Here is a 16,274-nt window from a genome sequence, read left to right as displayed (position 1 = left end):
ATTCGCATCGGAGACTAGTTACCTCTGTGGTGCAGCCCAGGCACTTTGCTGCTAGCATTTGGCTGCACGATGTTTGTCGCGTTTGGAAACCCTGGACGGGCCTCATGTGTTTGTCGTGCATTGGGTTATTTGGGGGATATCAGGAAGTCAGTGCCTATCCCTCGGTGATCTGCGCTGTGTCGATCGCACGCGCCCGGCGAGAGGTTGTTCGTGGCGTCCCGCGCCGCATACGGTAGTCCACGCTCGACGCGCGCTCACCAGCCGTCGCCGTCGTCGGCTCTCAGAAACCTTGCACTCACTCGAAGGCGCTCCACTCTTTCTAAGCGAGACAAACGTGCCGACAACATTGCTGAAGGCTGACGCTCGGCCACGTCACGACTGCTTGCTTGTGGTGTTTGCTTTGTCTTAAGGGCATGCTGTGCACAGCATGCCCTTAAGACAAAGCAAACACCAAGTGAGACGCGTTCTGTGCAGGGAGATGGCAGCTGCATTGCGGCGGGGGATGTTCGTATGAATTCTGTAGCGTAGGCCGTTAGGAATGGAGACGTCAAGCAAAGCACATTGGCTGATCATGGAAGCAGCGTTGTCTGCGCTTGAACTGTTTGTCGGACTGGACAGCAACGGAGGCTGCAGGGTTTGACGAGGGGGGAGAGAGGACTTGCCAGTTGGTTTGTGTTTAGCGAATGGAAGCGGCGCATCTGAAAGGCGAGTCCATCCGATGTTGCGAAAAGCGCCTTTGCGTGAAGCGCGTGACAAAGATTCGTCGATGATCACGTCAGGCGCCGTTTGTAGACGAGCGCGAGTGCTGCACAAACGTTTAGACAATGCAGACCTTGAGGGCGAGAAAGCGGCAACTGAGTTTTCAATCTTGACACGTATGGCTTCCAGTGGGTATATATGGAACATTCATGCATATTTTCGAGAGCTGTATTTGCAGTGTTTTCTTGTCTTTCGGATGTCCTCTGAAACTGCAGTTGTGTTGACGTGTGTTTGACTTGTTTGGTAATACTGGATGCAAATCTAGTTATTTTAGGTAGGAATATCGCTGATGTGCTTATGTATAGTTCTGCTGGCTTTCAAGCGAGCCCTCATTTACTGGAACAAATGCATTTTCGTGGTTTGCTCGTTCTTTTTGTGCATCCGCAGGTTGCCCGTATGCTTTTTAGGGGGCTACCTTGGAATTAACCTTTTTTTGGGTCTTCGTAAAGTGAGCTGTGTATTATGTAGTGTTTTATGACACTGTCTTAAGATGAAGCTGGTTCAGTTTGCAGTGCACAGCTAATGCTACGTTCCTATGCGAAATATAACCGGCAGTGGTGTGAGTTCTGTCGCGTTGTAATTCGGGGAGCTTCGTGGATATACCTCGCTGGTTAGACGACGCAAGATTTTCTTGGCTGTGTTTATGCTTCAAATTTTCGTGCTTTTTGTCCCTCTGGGTCACGCAGGGGCTACTGTACGTGTTCATGCGTATTCTAAATCATCAAAAAGTACCGTGCAACAAGCGAGTCACTTGAAAAAGCTTGTTATGACGACTTACACACCTTTGGTTGGCGACGCCAAAATGCCAGTAGCCAAAAGTCAAAGTCCTTTTGTGGCATCAAAGATATTCATGATTCAGGAAAATCCACGGCAAAGTGTGATTGCGACTGTCGTAGAACCAAGCATTTGCCACGCGGATTAGGGGTGTTCACCAGTAAGGCAGAACTTGTAAACAGTGCTTCTGCTTAAAGCCTTTGCTCCACATGAAACAACGTTGTATGCATGTGTGGAAATCATGCTGCTTTAAAACTACTTTTCCCATGCTCCAGACACCGTACTTTGAAGGGTGTGAATGCATTCAACTATGCAAGCTGTGAGATTTAGTCTTTTTGTTGACTTTTATTTTTTGCAGAAGTATAGAATCAATACAGTTCTAGTTGTCCTTCGAGCAGTGACATTTTAATAGCTCTCTATGCATTGATTGATTCGTTTTCGTAACCGGCTTGTCAGAAGATGGCGTTAAATCCGCATTTGCAGTTAATAATTGTCCAGCTTTGAAGCGCTCCAGGCCATAATTTCCATCTAATTGAGTTGCGCTGCCATAATATTTTTCGCATGGCTGGGCAGAACCATTTAAGCAAAACATAAAGAAGTTTCGTGTGAAAACAGACAGTCGAACGATACTTGGTCTGTTGTTTCAGCTCTAGGAGGTATGTCGTGACGATATCCGGCTCAGGCTAAATACTGAGTAACACGATATGGAAAACAATATATTCAGAAACTCGACACATGACAGCAAAGCATAGAGGAAATCATCGTAAAGGCACGGCCATAGGCATACCCCTAAATGAATTCTCAATTAGTTATTCCCTATATACAACCACTTAATCCGCCAGTCACGGCATTACTGCTCACAATCGATATCACGAAAACAAGTCACGAAAATGGTTTCCTTCGTCAGCTTCTTCGAGCCGTTCTCACTCTAGCGCTTTGTAGTTACATTCATACCTGCTACTAGAGGAATTTTAGGAGGCTCATGGTGTTTCCATCATAAACTGCGCCTGGCTTCTGGATGAATGGTGATAAATGATTCTCAAATCTGTCAGCTGTTTGCACATGGCATGCCAGTAAGGCTATTTTGGACAGAACGCTTTTTCGGCTCTGCTGTGTTGCCTCCGCCACAGTTGCAGTGTGGGGGCGAGAGCTTTATTGTAGCCCCAAGCTTCTGTGGAGCTGCGTTTTGCCTGCAGCCTTTCCTGGCATCTAGTCTTCCTTCAGTTTCCTTGAAAATCTGCTTCTTCAGGCTGGAGATTTGTCACCCACTTCAACAAAGAAATTTTGTGGAGCTTCAAAAAGTAACTTAAGAAAAATACCGTCAGTGGCACAGCTGGGAGAGATATGCATTGCAAGAACACTAACACTGTATGCGACGCTTAATTCATTGAAGGCGTTCTCAAACAGCTGAGACGATATAGCGTCAATAAAATGCCGTTCTTGGAGTGCAATTTTGACGATATAGCGTCAATAAAATGCCGTTCTTGGAGTGCAATTTTGACTCATCTGTCTGTTTTTGTTATTTGTGAACGAATGCTGTATTGCTGAAAAACTTTTGTTGCAGCTTTTGTGCATTCATTTCTTAATTTTTTCCGGCTGTGAAAAGAACGCTTGTCCCAACGAAGTGCATCCTGTTTGCCATGCGAACACTATCGCGGGCAGGGAGGTTGTGCCTAGAACTGCCTAATTGTGTTATTGTTACGGAGGGGCAGCGTCAGGTATCAACGTGTCATCTCATACTTGAGCTGCAGCATTTGTTTCTGCTGAGCTTATCGGAACGATGGCCGTCAATATCTTTGTAGCGTTTCTTTTATTGTTAACCGGGTATGGGAAAATCCACCATCTTTTATGCGTAAATCATCTTGAACCGAGCTTTGCGTCTGTCAAAAGGCGGCCAACACAACCAGGTTTTTTGCCATTCCCAAGCAAGCACTATCTTCGGATTGGACTGCTCAGCAAAGCTGTTAATTTGTGTTTATAGAGTATTGTGACTTTCTTAATGCTTGTTTAAACTAATGCGTGATCCATAGCGTTTAAAAATAGTACTTCACTAAATGCCAGAATATGCAATCTGGTAATGTTGAAGATGACTGACCTGACTTTGGCGTGTTTCACAATGCCAAGAAAACGTGCGTTCTTCTTTGTTAGCATATAGTCTTTCATAGAATGAACCCAAATCAGACTTGCACATATTTACATGTAAAACTCCATGAGCATTTTGCATTTTCTTGTTTGTAGTTTGCAGCAATACTTGGACAGCTCCGCAATTGTAAATTTGTATATTAGTACAGTCTTCCACTACGGGCCCGCAGCTGTAGCTTATCAGTCAGTTGCTTATCTATATCAATGCTGATTGGAGTATATTGAAAGTAGGATGCAGCCCCAAATTTTGCAGTTTTGCTGTGCTTTCTTCACCCCTTGAAGTCAGAGAAACAAATTATTACTAACTCGCATTAAAGCGGCGAAGAGGGGGACTTCTAAGTTTAAATGTACCCGGTATAGTGAGCATGTACTCCTAAGGTACTTTTTTTACTAGAAAGCTCCTGGTGACTTCCCCAGAACTGTGTTGGCGTCAGCATAAGAGGGGTTGTGCGAGCATTTCAGGGGCCTCGTCCTATAGTTTGGCATCGCTACGTATCAGTAGCTGTCTTTCTTTCTCTAGAAAGCGGCGTTTGAACAAAGAGGCCAAATTGGGTAATAATGACACATTCTTTTCTTCATGCTCGGAAACGTTTTACCATGCCAAAACAAAGAGTAGAAAACGACAGCAGCATCTGAGAAGTAGGAGAACAAAGGCAAACGTAAGAGCTGGAATAGTGAGGGTAGCGTCTCTCGAGTTGGATCATGCGAGACGGCTGGCTTCAGGCAGGAGAGGTGCATATAGTAATATGGGCTGAGGAAAATGAACGTGACAACAATGAATCGAAACGTGACAAAATATCTGAATCGGTGTGTAGTTGCCATAAGCCAACTATTCCTCTGTATGGATCTTTCAGTACTTCTTCGTTCCCTTCTCTCCGAGCCTTTCAATAACCCGATCCGTAAGCGCTTTGCATCAGTCCAGTCTCTACCTGTTAACCGTCTTGCGTTAACAATTCTCCTCTGAAATTGACTCATGGTACGCATTTCCCTTAGCTATACATACGTAATGTGTGAAAGATACGAAAAATGGGAGGACTGCTACTTAGGCTCCATTAGATATACGTTTGAGCAATAGGGCACTATCTTCTCGTTTTGTGAGATAAATGCTCAGTCCGCCGTTCACAGCGACCCTACAAAGGCGCGCGTCAAATGACTGCCCTTGTAACAGTTTGGCCTTCCGGCCCTCTTTGGAACATCAGCCATGTAATGGCTAGCTTTACCGATACTGTAAGCGCCTATTCTTTTGTTCTAATCATTTTCGGTTGTGTATTCTGGCTCACGTTGGACTCTATGCCAGGCACTCACGCCATTAAACACCACCATGGTGTGCCTGTATCTATTTTGTAGCTTTCATGTGCACGCTCATATTCAATTTATGTAATTTGTATAATCATTCGCAAATGCTTCGCATCATCGGCAAGCTATGATCCAAAGCAACTGTTCTTTGCTTCTCCACTAGAGCTCCACACCGAGACTTACGCATCCCACTAGAAGTTTTGATCATGCTGCTAACTATTACGATTAGGGGATCATGAGGCTAGGCTACTGCGTCCCTGAGGCCATTGTGCCTGCGGATCGTTACGCGCTAGCCTTTCAGCATACACTAATTTCTTGTTGCTGCCATTCAAGATATCGTTTTGGCCACTGAGCAGTCACAAAACAAGCCGGCTTTCTTGCCACCGCAATGCTAGCAGAAACGTTTAAGCTTCCCTGTTTAGAAGGGTAAGCTGGTAGGCGCAGCGTTAAAGGCACGCAGTCTCATGTTCGGCGCGAGCCGCCCAAACAACAGAACCCAAGCAGCAGCAGGAGCAGCAGCAGCAAAGAGCTGCGGGCCCCCTCAGCCCCGCTGGCGCGGCCTGCACTCATTCACTGCCTTCTGGGTCAACGCCTATTTGGGCGTGTCCGTATAGCCCTCAACCTTGGGGTTTCGCAGCAGGCTCTTACTTCGCTGCATGCAGTGCTGTCTGTGGCAGGAGTTCTTTTCTGCTCAAGCAGCTCCAATAAAGTGAACTACTTGTGAAGGGCTGTTTCGCAGTTAAAGCAGAAGAATCAGTAGATCTAGACGAGGCAGAAAACTAAGAGCGTGTCTTTGCTGCACTGCTGCTGCTTCGGACCTCTATTGTGGCTGCAGCACGGCATAACTCCTCCACATCTCCAGCAGCAAACATAAACTCCCTCTGCTGCCAGGAGCCAGTTCAAATGCCATTATGCCATGCAGCAGGAGTTCCGTAGCAGCTAGCTGGTGCCCGCAGTCGGCCTTTTAAGAAGTGTGCCTCTGCTGCGCCACAATCTGTTACAAACTGGCAGCCCTAGCCTAATTTTATAAAAGTAGAGCAATTAGAAGCAGCAGCTCAAGGCCGCTTGAAACCAGACTTGGGCTCTGAAGCCCAGAGTCTGCGGCGGCTTCTACATGCACAAACACACAGCAGCAAAACTGGGGAAACTGCGGCAACGAGGTACAAAACAATTATGCAAAACGATCATTTATCTTTTTTAACGAGAAATAAATGTATTAAATCCCTCTGTAAGCAACGGCACAGCCCAGAGCCCAACAGTAGTAGCTTGTGGCTGCTGCCTGCATGCGCTTCCGGCCCCGGCTGCAAGTCTTCGGGTTTGACCCTGTGCTCCTTCTTGAAGTCCCTGGTGAATTAATTTGATTTCTGTAATTTCAATTGCTCATGCATGCAGCCTTGTGGCCTGAAGACCCGCTTTTTGGCCTCTCTCCGGCACCAGGGGTCCTCCTTCTGGAGCTGGCGTAGAAGTACGTTTCTTTGCATCCGGGGCTTCCCACTATCTCTGGGGAAAATAGCTCTGGGCATTCTTTGTTGGGGGCGACCTCTGGCAGAGCCCAGGCTCGAGCCAACCCCAGCACAAGTCTTTCTCTATCCCCTGAACTCCTGCAAAAACCCCAAGCCCTTCTGTGCAGCTGCAAAGGGAGCGCCCGCCACGCCTCTGAAGTGGGCGGCGGCTTCCACGGCGTGCCTCTGGGCTGCATAGAGATGTCTGCGTTGTTTGAACGGGCGGCAAAATGAGCAGGTGGCTCTTCGGAAGCCGCAAGAGCGGCACCCAGCAGTCCGCCAGCGTTTACAATGTAAGCATTCAAAGTTGAGAAACAGTGAAACGATTCCGCTATTTTCAGCTTGAGACTTGCACCTGTGTAGCAGCAAGACAGATGTCCGAACATCCAGGAGTGTACGTACACCTGGAGCGAAACCGCACACGAACTCAGAGGCACCTGGAGTATTCTTATATCTGGCTTTTCCTGCAGACTCTTGACCCCAAATGGTGGTTCAGTTTTATTTTTTCGGCTCATTTCTTTGCGCTGAGCCAGGTGGGGCTCGTGTGTTGCAACGCATGGCTTTTGGGTGTTGGGGTTTGCGCTGCAGGATGTGAAGGCGGGTCTGCAAGCCATGTACAAGAAGTACTTGTTGCCTCTTGAGTCGGATTTCAAGTTTCAACAGTTTTATTCTCCCCTTCTCACCGATGGCGACTTCGCCGCGAAACCCATGGTGATGGTTTTGGGCCAGTACTCCACAGGAAAGGTAAACCCTCGAGCCCCCGCCCTAGACCTTCTCGCCTGTCGATGTTTCGCAGCAGCGCAGTCTCTCTGCCCATTACTTTCGAAATAAATACATTAAATCCAATTTATTTAAGTAGGGGGAAGAGTCTAGTTTGTGGGTTCAGGCTCAATGGGGAGAGCTTAGAAGTTTGCCGTTATCTGCTGCAGATAGGCTCACTCCAACACCTGATGGAGAGAGACTATTCGGGTTTAGGGCATAGGGTTTAGGGTTTAGGGTTTCGGGCTTATGCTTTTGGATTTAGAGGATAACTAGGACTATGGCGAGGTCTACTGCCGGCAGCCTACATCGGGGTTAGGGTTTAGGGTTTAGGGTTTAGGGAGACCTGAGGACTGCGATTTGCTGCAGACAACCTTTGTGCAACACTTGCTGGAAAGAGACTACCCGGGGCTTCGAATTGGGCCTGAGCCAACGACAGACAAATTCGTAGCAATTATGGAGGGAAGCACAGACCAGGTAGGCGCTAAACCCTAAACCCTAGACGCGAAACCCTGCGCGACACACCAGGTGGGCCCTAAACCCTAAACCCTAGACCCTAAGCCGCCGACATGAAGCTTTTCTTGAGCCTAAACGCTCCCAAGCCGCCCTGAGCCTCGACAAAAGCCTCAGGGTTTCCCTTCAGGGGCAGACAAGGGTCCAGACTCAGAGCATAGAGCTCAGGGTTTAGGGTTTAGGGTTTAGGGCGGGGTTCGCTGCTGGCAGGTCATTCCAGGGAACACGGCGGTGGTGGACCCCACGAAGCCTTTCAGCCAGCTGTCGAACTTTGGAAATATATTTCTGCAGCGGTTTGAGTGTTCTTTGTTGCCTTGCGTGGTTTTGAATGTGAGGCTAAAAGGCTAGGGTTTGAGGGTTTGAGGGTTTAGGGTTTAGGGGAGGCGGTTTGGAGAGAACATTTGCAAACTCCACAATTCTTTGCCGCTTCTGTCTTGGCCTTTCTCTGGCTTCTTTTTCTGCGCCTTTTTGTGTTTGCATGCAGTTGGCCTTTGTTGGATTTAAATCTTTTTTTATTTCACCGTTTTGTGTTCTTCTCTTTACCACTTCGTCTTGTAACGCCACTTTTTTGCCACTTTTTTGTAACTTTTGTTTCCTTTGGACTTGTTTTTCAGCCTCAGTGTGTTTTCAAGGAGCTGCGCTTTTGAGGGTTTAGGGCTAGGGTTTAGGGCTAGGGTTTACGGTTAGTGGTTTTTGCAGGGTTTGACCCTAATCGACACACCGGGGGTTTTGAGCGGCAACAAACAAACCTCCAGGGGTTATGACTTTGAGGCAGTGGTCCAGTGGTTTGCGGAGAGGGTGGATTTGATTCTTTTGATATTTGACGCGCACAAGTTGGACATTTCAGACGAGTTCAGGAGATGCATTAATGTAAAATGCCCTGAGTTCAAACCCTCAAACCCTAACCCCTCGTGCAAGCTGTAGGCCACAAACCCTCAGCAGCAGGGGGGCTGCCGGACACTTGCTGCTCGGGGTAGGGTTTGCCAGTGGCTGCTGTTGGGGCTTGAGGGTTTGTGGTTTAGGGTTTAGGATAAGGGCTTAGGGTTTAGTTTAGCTGCCTTTCGGCTGCAGGCCTTGAGGGGCAATGACACAAAAATCCGCATTGTTCTGAACAAAGCAGACATGGTTTCTTATCAGCAGCTGATGAGGGTTTACGGGGCTCTCATGTGGTCGCTTGGCAAAGTGAGTCAGGGTTTAGGGTTTAGGGTTTAGGGTTTGCTAGGTGCAGCCTAGGTGGCTCATCAGCTACTCGCGTCGAGTGCGCTGGTGGGAACGTGACCTGCTCCTTCAAACAACCGTGCAGAAAGTTGAGTCTACGATTTAGGGTTTAGGGTTTAGAGTTAGGAGTTTAGGGTTTAGGGTTTGTGCGTCGCATGCAGGTAATATCATCTCCTGAGGTGGCAAGAGTGTACATTGGCTCCTTCTGGAACAACCCGTTGCAAAACGACGAAAATAGGAAACTGTTCGAGGCGGAGGTGAGGCTGCTGTTTCTGAAGTGTTGTTTGAGGTGTCTGTACACCTCAAGTGCTTGCTGAGCTTAAAACGCACTTCATGCAGCTGCATCTTCACATCCGAAATATTTTGCGAAGATATGCTGAAGTGCCCCTTCCGGGGCACATATTGCGCATGCTTCAAGCAGCTTATTTAAAATTGCGAAATATATAAAGTGTGAAACTTCTGACAATTTTCGGAATTCTACATTTTGCAGGCCAATGACCTCTACTCAGACATTGCTCGGGTTCCCCGCGACGCGGCCATTCGGAAATTGAACGATTTCATAAAAAGAGCCAGACTAGCAAAAGTGGGGATTTGATTTGGCCTTTTTTTGCATTCTTTTGCCTGTTGGTTGTTGTATTGTTTTTTTGTTATTTGCGTCTTCTCCGTTTTGCTTCTGCGCCGCTTTTTGCATTTGTTCACCTCATTTTTGTTGTCTTTGTCGTGGCCTTCTTGAAGTTCTGTTGTCTTTTCTCACTCATCGATATTAAGATTTTCCTTTTGTTTTGTTTTATTTTGCTTCCCCGCCAGGTGCATGCGCTGCTGCTAACTACTCTGCGCAACAAGTTGCCAATGTTTGGCAAAGAGTCCAAAAAGAAGCAGTTAATAAACCAGCTAAGCACCATTTATCAACAAGTTTCACAAGAATATGGTGTTCCCATGGGCGACTTCCCTCCGCTGGCGACAATGCAGGCAGGTTTGGGGCAGACGGTTTCGGTCTTGTGCGTCTTTTTGTGGTTTTGCAAGGCCGAAGGGGTCCTGGGAGCTCTGCCTGCAGCATCTAGTGTTTAAAGTTTCGGGTTTAGGGTTTAGGGTTTAGTCTGCGGGGTTCGCACGCGTGCATGGGGGTAGAAGCGTGGCCTGCTTTGTACTGTTTGGCTTTAGGAGAAATTGGCTTCTTTTGAATGGAGCAAAATCCCCCGGCTAGATATGAAGCAGCTCGAAGGACTGGATAATATAATTAGGACACAAATTCCCAAGCTGATGTCGCTGGTCCCAACTGACACGGTACATAGAGCCCTCAGCGAGCTGCTGCTCCCATTTTGCATTTGCACTTAGCAGCGACGCAGCTGCAGCAGGAGAGCAATTTATCATTTTCTGCTGCTGGTGCTGCTGCTGCGTGGGGTGTATGTACAGTGGGCCTCTGTGCCGCACACTGCAGCGGACGGCTCGCTGGTGGAAGGAAAAGTTTCTCCTTTTCTGGCTCTTACACAAAGTAGCACAACTCCTTCTTGGGCCATAGACAAATACCTGCATCAACCAGTGGACGTAGAGCTCTACAGAGAGGTGCGTGCAGCCTCCACTTTGACACCTATAAATAATAATACTAAGACTAATAATACCACCGCTAATAATAATAATTACTGTTAATAATACCAATAACAACAGCAATAATAATAGTAATAACAATAATAATGGTACTGATAATTAACTCTTAGTCGCACTGCCCTTTTTGTCTTGTACCACCACGCAAAGCCTTATAAACAGGAGAACATTAGTATCTGCGCATGCAGCTCATTGCGCGCTGACGCATCTGTGGGCATCAAAGAGGATGTGACAAGGAGCGAATTGCCTGCATGCATGCGTGTATGCATGCATGCACGCAGGCACGCCAGCCCCTGCATACATGAATGCATGCATGCATGCCCAGGCGCAGTGTGCGTTTCTGTTTAGGATTTCGAACGGATTGGGCCTGACGCTTTGGGACGCGTTGACGGCTCCCAGGCGAAGGTGGACTTGGTGAAAAGCAAATTGCCGAGTGGCATTTTGCACAGGTTTGCCTAGACTGTGGGGTGGCGGGGGGCCTCTTAGAAAAAGAGGTGGCAGCGGGACTGAGTATTTTCTTGTTTGTTTCGTTTTTCGTGTTTTTCCCATTGTCCTCCGCTGGCGCTGACCCTCTGGCACCATGCATGCACGCATGGATGCATGCATGCATGCATGCATGGATGCATGCATGCATGCATGCATGCAGCCTGCTGCGCATGCACCCATTAAGGAGCATGCATGCAGCGAATGCCCTCATGTTTAGACCCAGCAGGCCGCCAATGCACGCGTGCATGGATGCGTGAATGCATGCATGGATGCATGCATGCATGCATGCATCCACAACCTGAACCCAGGGGCTGTGCGTCGGGTGTGCATGCATGCTTTCGTGTAGGGTTTGGAACTTAGCCGATTTCACCAGAGACGGCTACCTGGACTTGTACGAATATGCTCTGGCGCGGCGCTTTATAGAAATGAAGCTGCAGGGCCTCGAGCTGCCGGCCTCTCTGCCCCCCAACTTGCTGCCAGCTAATTTCCAGCAGCAGCAGCAGCAGCAGCAGCAGACGCTGTCACAGACGTCAGCAGGCAGCATCAGCAACCCACACGCATTCAACTCCACCCCGTCGAGTGAGCCCTAGACTGAATTCTGGTCTCAAATGCAGCAGCAGCAGCAGCAGCAGCAGGAGTTGGGACTGAAGCGCCCGCGTTTTTGCTGCTGTATGCTTATCTTTATGCCTCAAAGGCAGCTTGCGCGCAGCTGCGTGCCTTTGGTGATTCCAAAAACCAACACAAATCTGTTTAACCCTTCTTCTATTTCTTGTAGTCCGCGCTTTTCTCAGTCCAAGTTGCATGCTCAAGGGGCCCCCTCTGTGCTGCTTCAAGACTGAGGGCCCCCCGCCTCTGCCTCTCTGTGTCTGCAGGCGGCGGGGCTGCTCCGGGCAGCAGCTGGGCCCCCCAGACTTCAACAGGGCAAGGGTGTCCGGGTGCCCTGGGGGCCCCCGGCTCAGGGTCTCAGGGGGCCCTGGGTGGGGGCCCCCTGGGTGGGGGCTCCATGGGGGGCCCCCATGGGGACGACGCTGCCTCCTCTGGAGCTGTTTCTCACAGCGCCTCTGCAGAAATATCCTCGCAGAGTGCCTTTATGTAGGGTTTTGTATGGTTTTGAACGTTTCTTTTTGCACATTTAGGTCTATTTGAAAGGCGCTTGGAGGCCCACGCTTGGGGCCGTAGCCCAATGTGTACATCTGTGGCTCTGGACTCTTTTGCATAGCTCTTGTAGGCGTAGGTATATACAAAGAAGTGCGTATGCTTTATCTTTTTCATATATATAGTAATATATATATGTAATGTATATGCTTTATCTTTTTCACATATATAAATGTATATATGCATGTATGAGTGCATTTGCTTGTGCGGATGTCTGTGTGCATGCCTTAACCTGTTCATAAATACAATATTATATATATTTCCATATATGCGTATGTGGGGAGGCCTATGCATGCGCGTGCAAGTGCGCATGCATGCGCACATTTGCATTTCCTTCTGTACGTACACTTCGTGCCTGTGGGGTGTCTGTACACGCAAAGCAAGAATCTTCCCATATGTACATATATGGCCGTTTTGGGGAGTGCATGCCTGCATACATATAAGACATGCGCGTGTTCGTATATGTGTATATATATGTGTATATATACACATATGCGTATCTTTATATGCATTTATACATACGTATATATATAAAAATGTATAGATATAAATGTAATACATGAATACAAATGCACAAATGCATAACAGTTGTATAAATATGTATTCGGTGAACGTGGGCCTAAAGTACATGCAAAGGAGTGTCAGGGTTCGCAGGCAAACCCGTATAAAGTTTACGCGCATGCATATACACATGTGTACACACTGCACTTGTATCTACGCAGCAGCGACTGTGTCTTTTGCATTTAGGGGGCCCCTTTTGAGCCTGTTGAGCCCTCTGGGGTTCCCAGGGTCCACCAGGGGTGACCAGGGGACCCCAGGGTCCACTTTGGGCCCCCGGGGGCCACCAGGGTCCCCCAGGGGCAGCCAGGGGCTCCCAGGGGCCCCATGGGTCCCTGGCCCCAGGGACCACCAGGGGCCCCAAGGGCTCGCCAGGTCCACCAGAGGCCCCAAGGGTTCACCAGGTCCACCAGGACCCCAGGGGCCGCAGCGGCCCCTGGGGGCCCCTGGGGGCCCCCCGGGGCCCATCGGGTGCCCACAAGGCCTTTATGCTGCGCTGGGGCGCCCGCCGGAAATTCGTTGCTGCTCTGTGTTCTGCATGCGCCTCTTAGAGGCAGCCCCGCGGGGTTTTCGGGGGTTTATATTTCTTACTTTCCTTCGTGGCTTTGTTGCTTTTGCCAAAAAGGCCCCAGGTTTTCGGGTGTACGTACAGTTGTCGACTTCGTGCACCCGCGACTGCCTCTTAGGAATCAACCTGCAGAAAGCGGCTTCGAATTTCGATCTTGTGCATTCAAAGATGTCCATTTAAATGCATTTCTTTCCACCTATTGCTTGTAGCACTTTGTGGGTAATATATTTACTGCTTACGGACACAGCGACAACACAGCTGGGTTCCCCCGAAAAACCTAGCTAGACTTGACCGGGGGGCCTCCTCGGGGGCCCCCGTCAAGTCTGGGGGGCCCCCCGTGGGGCCCCCCGTCAAGTCTGCAGGGGTCTCCTAGGGGACCCCGTCAGGGCACAAGTGGGGCAACGTGGGCCACTTGTGGCTGAAGGAGGCTTGGGGGCCCAACAGGATTTAGTTGGACTTCATCAAATGAGCTTAATGGCCTTTTAGGACTTTATCAAGATCACCTTAACTGGAGGGCCTTGTGGCGTTGGGGCCAGCCACTGCGCAGCTAGCTGCAAAGAGCTGCAGCTAGCTCGTGGCTAGTCATGGGTAGGTAAAGATAGCCGCAGACACAAAAAAGAATAGAGCCTTTTGCTGCAGCTAGCGCTGTCGCCATTTAAATTGAGCTGTTGCAGCTAGCCAGCAGCGACTGGCTGCAGATTGGGGGTTTGCACAGCGTTCCCTCCAGTGTCTTCTGCTTTTTAATTCTTCGAAATATAGTTTTAATGTTTTCCTTTAGAATTCGCAATTAATGGATCTAGTTGTTCATCCACTGTGCTACACTTAGGGCTGCGCTCGTATCGGGGGGCCCCATGGCATGCAAGACGTGATGCCCCATAGCCCCTAACGAAATAAGAACAAATATATAAGAACAGATATTTATATATCTAAATTTTTATATTTTTGGATTTATATCTGAGTAAATAGAGATGCAGCATCAGGGATAAGGCAGTTAATGCCTAACTCAAGTCTGGATGAAGGGGTTTGATTTCTGACGCTGCCGAGTTTGTAAGAAAGGAGATTCACTAGAAGTCCTCTGAGGCCTCAAAACCCCCCAGCCGAAGGCCTCAAGGCCCAAACCGCAAGCCCCAGGGCAAAACCCTAAACCCTAAACCCTAAACCCTCAAATGGAGGCCACAGAAGAACTCAAGGAGTTCAAAAAGTACCTGCAGGACGGCTTAGAGGCGCTTGGTCTCGACACAGAGGTATTCGTTGGTCCGTAAGCCTTATAAAAAGGTTTTTAATTTTTTAATTGAATTTTAAATGAATTTTAAGAAAATATTTCCTTATATGCAGCATCTGTAGGCCAAAAGACCCTCAAACCCCAGCCCCGTTAGCCTGAAACACACAGCAGCAGCTGCGGCCAAGGCTGTGGCTGGCTGCACTCAGCCAAAACCCTAAACTCTAGAACTCAAGACCCTAAACCCCAGACCCTAAGCCATTGAGTCCAACCCTAAGGCCGTAGACCCTGAGGCCTAGACCCTACACACTAGTCTAAGCCCTAGACATTAAACCCTAGGTTCCACAGCATAGATCATAAACTCTCGACCTAAAACCCTAAATTGTAAACCCTAGATCCTAAACCCTAGACCCTAAACCCTAGCGGCGGTTGTGGTTTTGCAGAATACATCCTTGGGGTGCTGGAGGCATCTGCTAGCTTGAATTCAGCAGCAAAAGCAGCAGCAGATGAGCAGCAGCAGAAGAAGCAAATACAGCAGGAGCTGCTGGAAACCCTCAGTCTCACTTTAGAAGATAGCGCGCTGCAGCAGCAGCTGCAGGACTTTTGCTGCTCCTGCGCCGCGAGATGGGTGGAAGTGGTGTTGCCCGCAGCAGCGCAGCAGAAGCAGCAGCAGCGGCAGCAAAATCTACAAGCAGTCCTTTCCAGCAGCACAGCAGCAGCAGCAGAAGTGGACGAGCAGCCGGAGGATGAGGCAGCCAGCCGCATTCGGGAGGTGCTGCTGCAGCTGTTGCTTCCGCCGCTGCTGCTGCCGTTGTTGCTGCTGCTGATGCTGCTGCTATTGTTGCTGCTGCTGATGCCGCTGCCGTTGTTGCTGCTGCTACAGCTGCTGCCACTGCTGCTGCTGCTGAAGCGCCGTTAGCTCCAAAGCGCTGCTTCTGCACACGGTGGCTTGCTGCTGCTGTTTGTCGCTGTGTATTAATGCGGAGCTGCTGCTGCTGCTGCTGCTGCTGCTGCTGCTGCAGCGTGTGGTGCAGCAGTATGGATACGAGTTTGACGAAATGGTTGAGTGCGACGAAGAGGGGAAGCTACAGCTCGACAGCAGCAGCAGCAGCAGCAGCAGCAGCAGCAGCAGGAAGCAAGGTGACGACCCTGGGATCTGGTGCAACGACAACAGGGCCAGAGTACAGCAGCACCAAACTAAACCCTAAACCCTCTCACGCCCTTAACTGCCTCAAACCCTAAACCCTCTCAACGCCCAGACCCTCTCAAACACTAGACCGTGAAGTCCATTGAAACCCCAAAACCCTCGCAAAATACAAACCCTCTTAAACCCTAAACCCTTTCAAACCCTAAACCCTAGACAGAATTTCCCAAGTCCCCGTTGCAGTGCTGCCTGCAGGTGCAGCAAGCAGCTCAGGCGGCTCGGGCAAAGGCCAAAGCAGACCACGAGATGTGAGGCTAAGTTTGCTAAACCCTAAACCCTCGCCAAACCCTAAACCCTCGAGAAACCCTAAACCCTAGCCTCTACAAGCTGCCCAGCCGCTGGCCCCCTGCGTATGCGCCGGCTGTGCTGCTGCAGGGAGGTGCAGCGCAACAAGCAGCAGCAGCTGCTGCAGCAGCAGCGGATGGAGAAGGAGAAACAACGGGTAGCTCGTAAGGAAAGAAAAGCAGGCCGCTAGCTGCAGCAGCTGCTGCAGCAACAGCAGCTGCTGCTGCTGCAGCT

The 16,274-nt window shown here is 49.3% G+C and overlaps 2 protein-coding genes across 2 annotated transcripts; both read left to right on the top strand.

Moving 5' to 3' along the window:
• Positions 1-6,703: 6,703 nt before the first annotated feature.
• Positions 6,704-12,147, top strand: ENH_00033420 (EH protein, putative; the record flags this gene model as incomplete). Its single annotated transcript, XM_013580271.1, has 13 exons — positions 6,704-6,766; positions 7,062-7,217; positions 7,602-7,709; positions 7,956-8,075; positions 8,445-8,615; positions 8,817-8,927; positions 9,125-9,220; positions 9,454-9,546; positions 10,125-10,232; positions 10,377-10,526; positions 10,914-11,014; positions 11,398-11,630; positions 11,924-12,147. The coding sequence occupies 13 exons, from the start codon at positions 6,704-6,706 to the stop codon at positions 12,145-12,147; spliced, it is 1,734 nt and encodes a 577-aa protein (XP_013435725.1).
• Positions 12,148-14,498: 2,351 nt separating this feature from the next.
• ENH_00033410 (hypothetical protein, conserved) lies at positions 14,499-16,230 on the top strand (the record flags this gene model as incomplete). Its single annotated transcript, XM_013580270.1, has 5 exons — positions 14,499-14,586; positions 14,995-15,323; positions 15,574-15,732; positions 15,951-16,003; positions 16,131-16,230. The coding sequence occupies 5 exons, from the start codon at positions 14,499-14,501 to the stop codon at positions 16,228-16,230; spliced, it is 729 nt and encodes a 242-aa protein (XP_013435724.1).
• Between the last annotated feature and the right edge of the window lie 44 nt (positions 16,231-16,274).

The sequence above is a fragment of the Eimeria necatrix genome, genomic scaffold (genome assembly GCF_000499385.1).
Source record: "Eimeria necatrix Houghton genomic scaffold, Enh_scaff243, whole genome shotgun sequence".
Lineage (NCBI taxonomy): Eukaryota > Apicomplexa > Conoidasida > Eucoccidiorida > Eimeriidae > Eimeria > Eimeria necatrix.
This window is presented reverse-complemented; position numbering and strand designations above follow the sequence as displayed.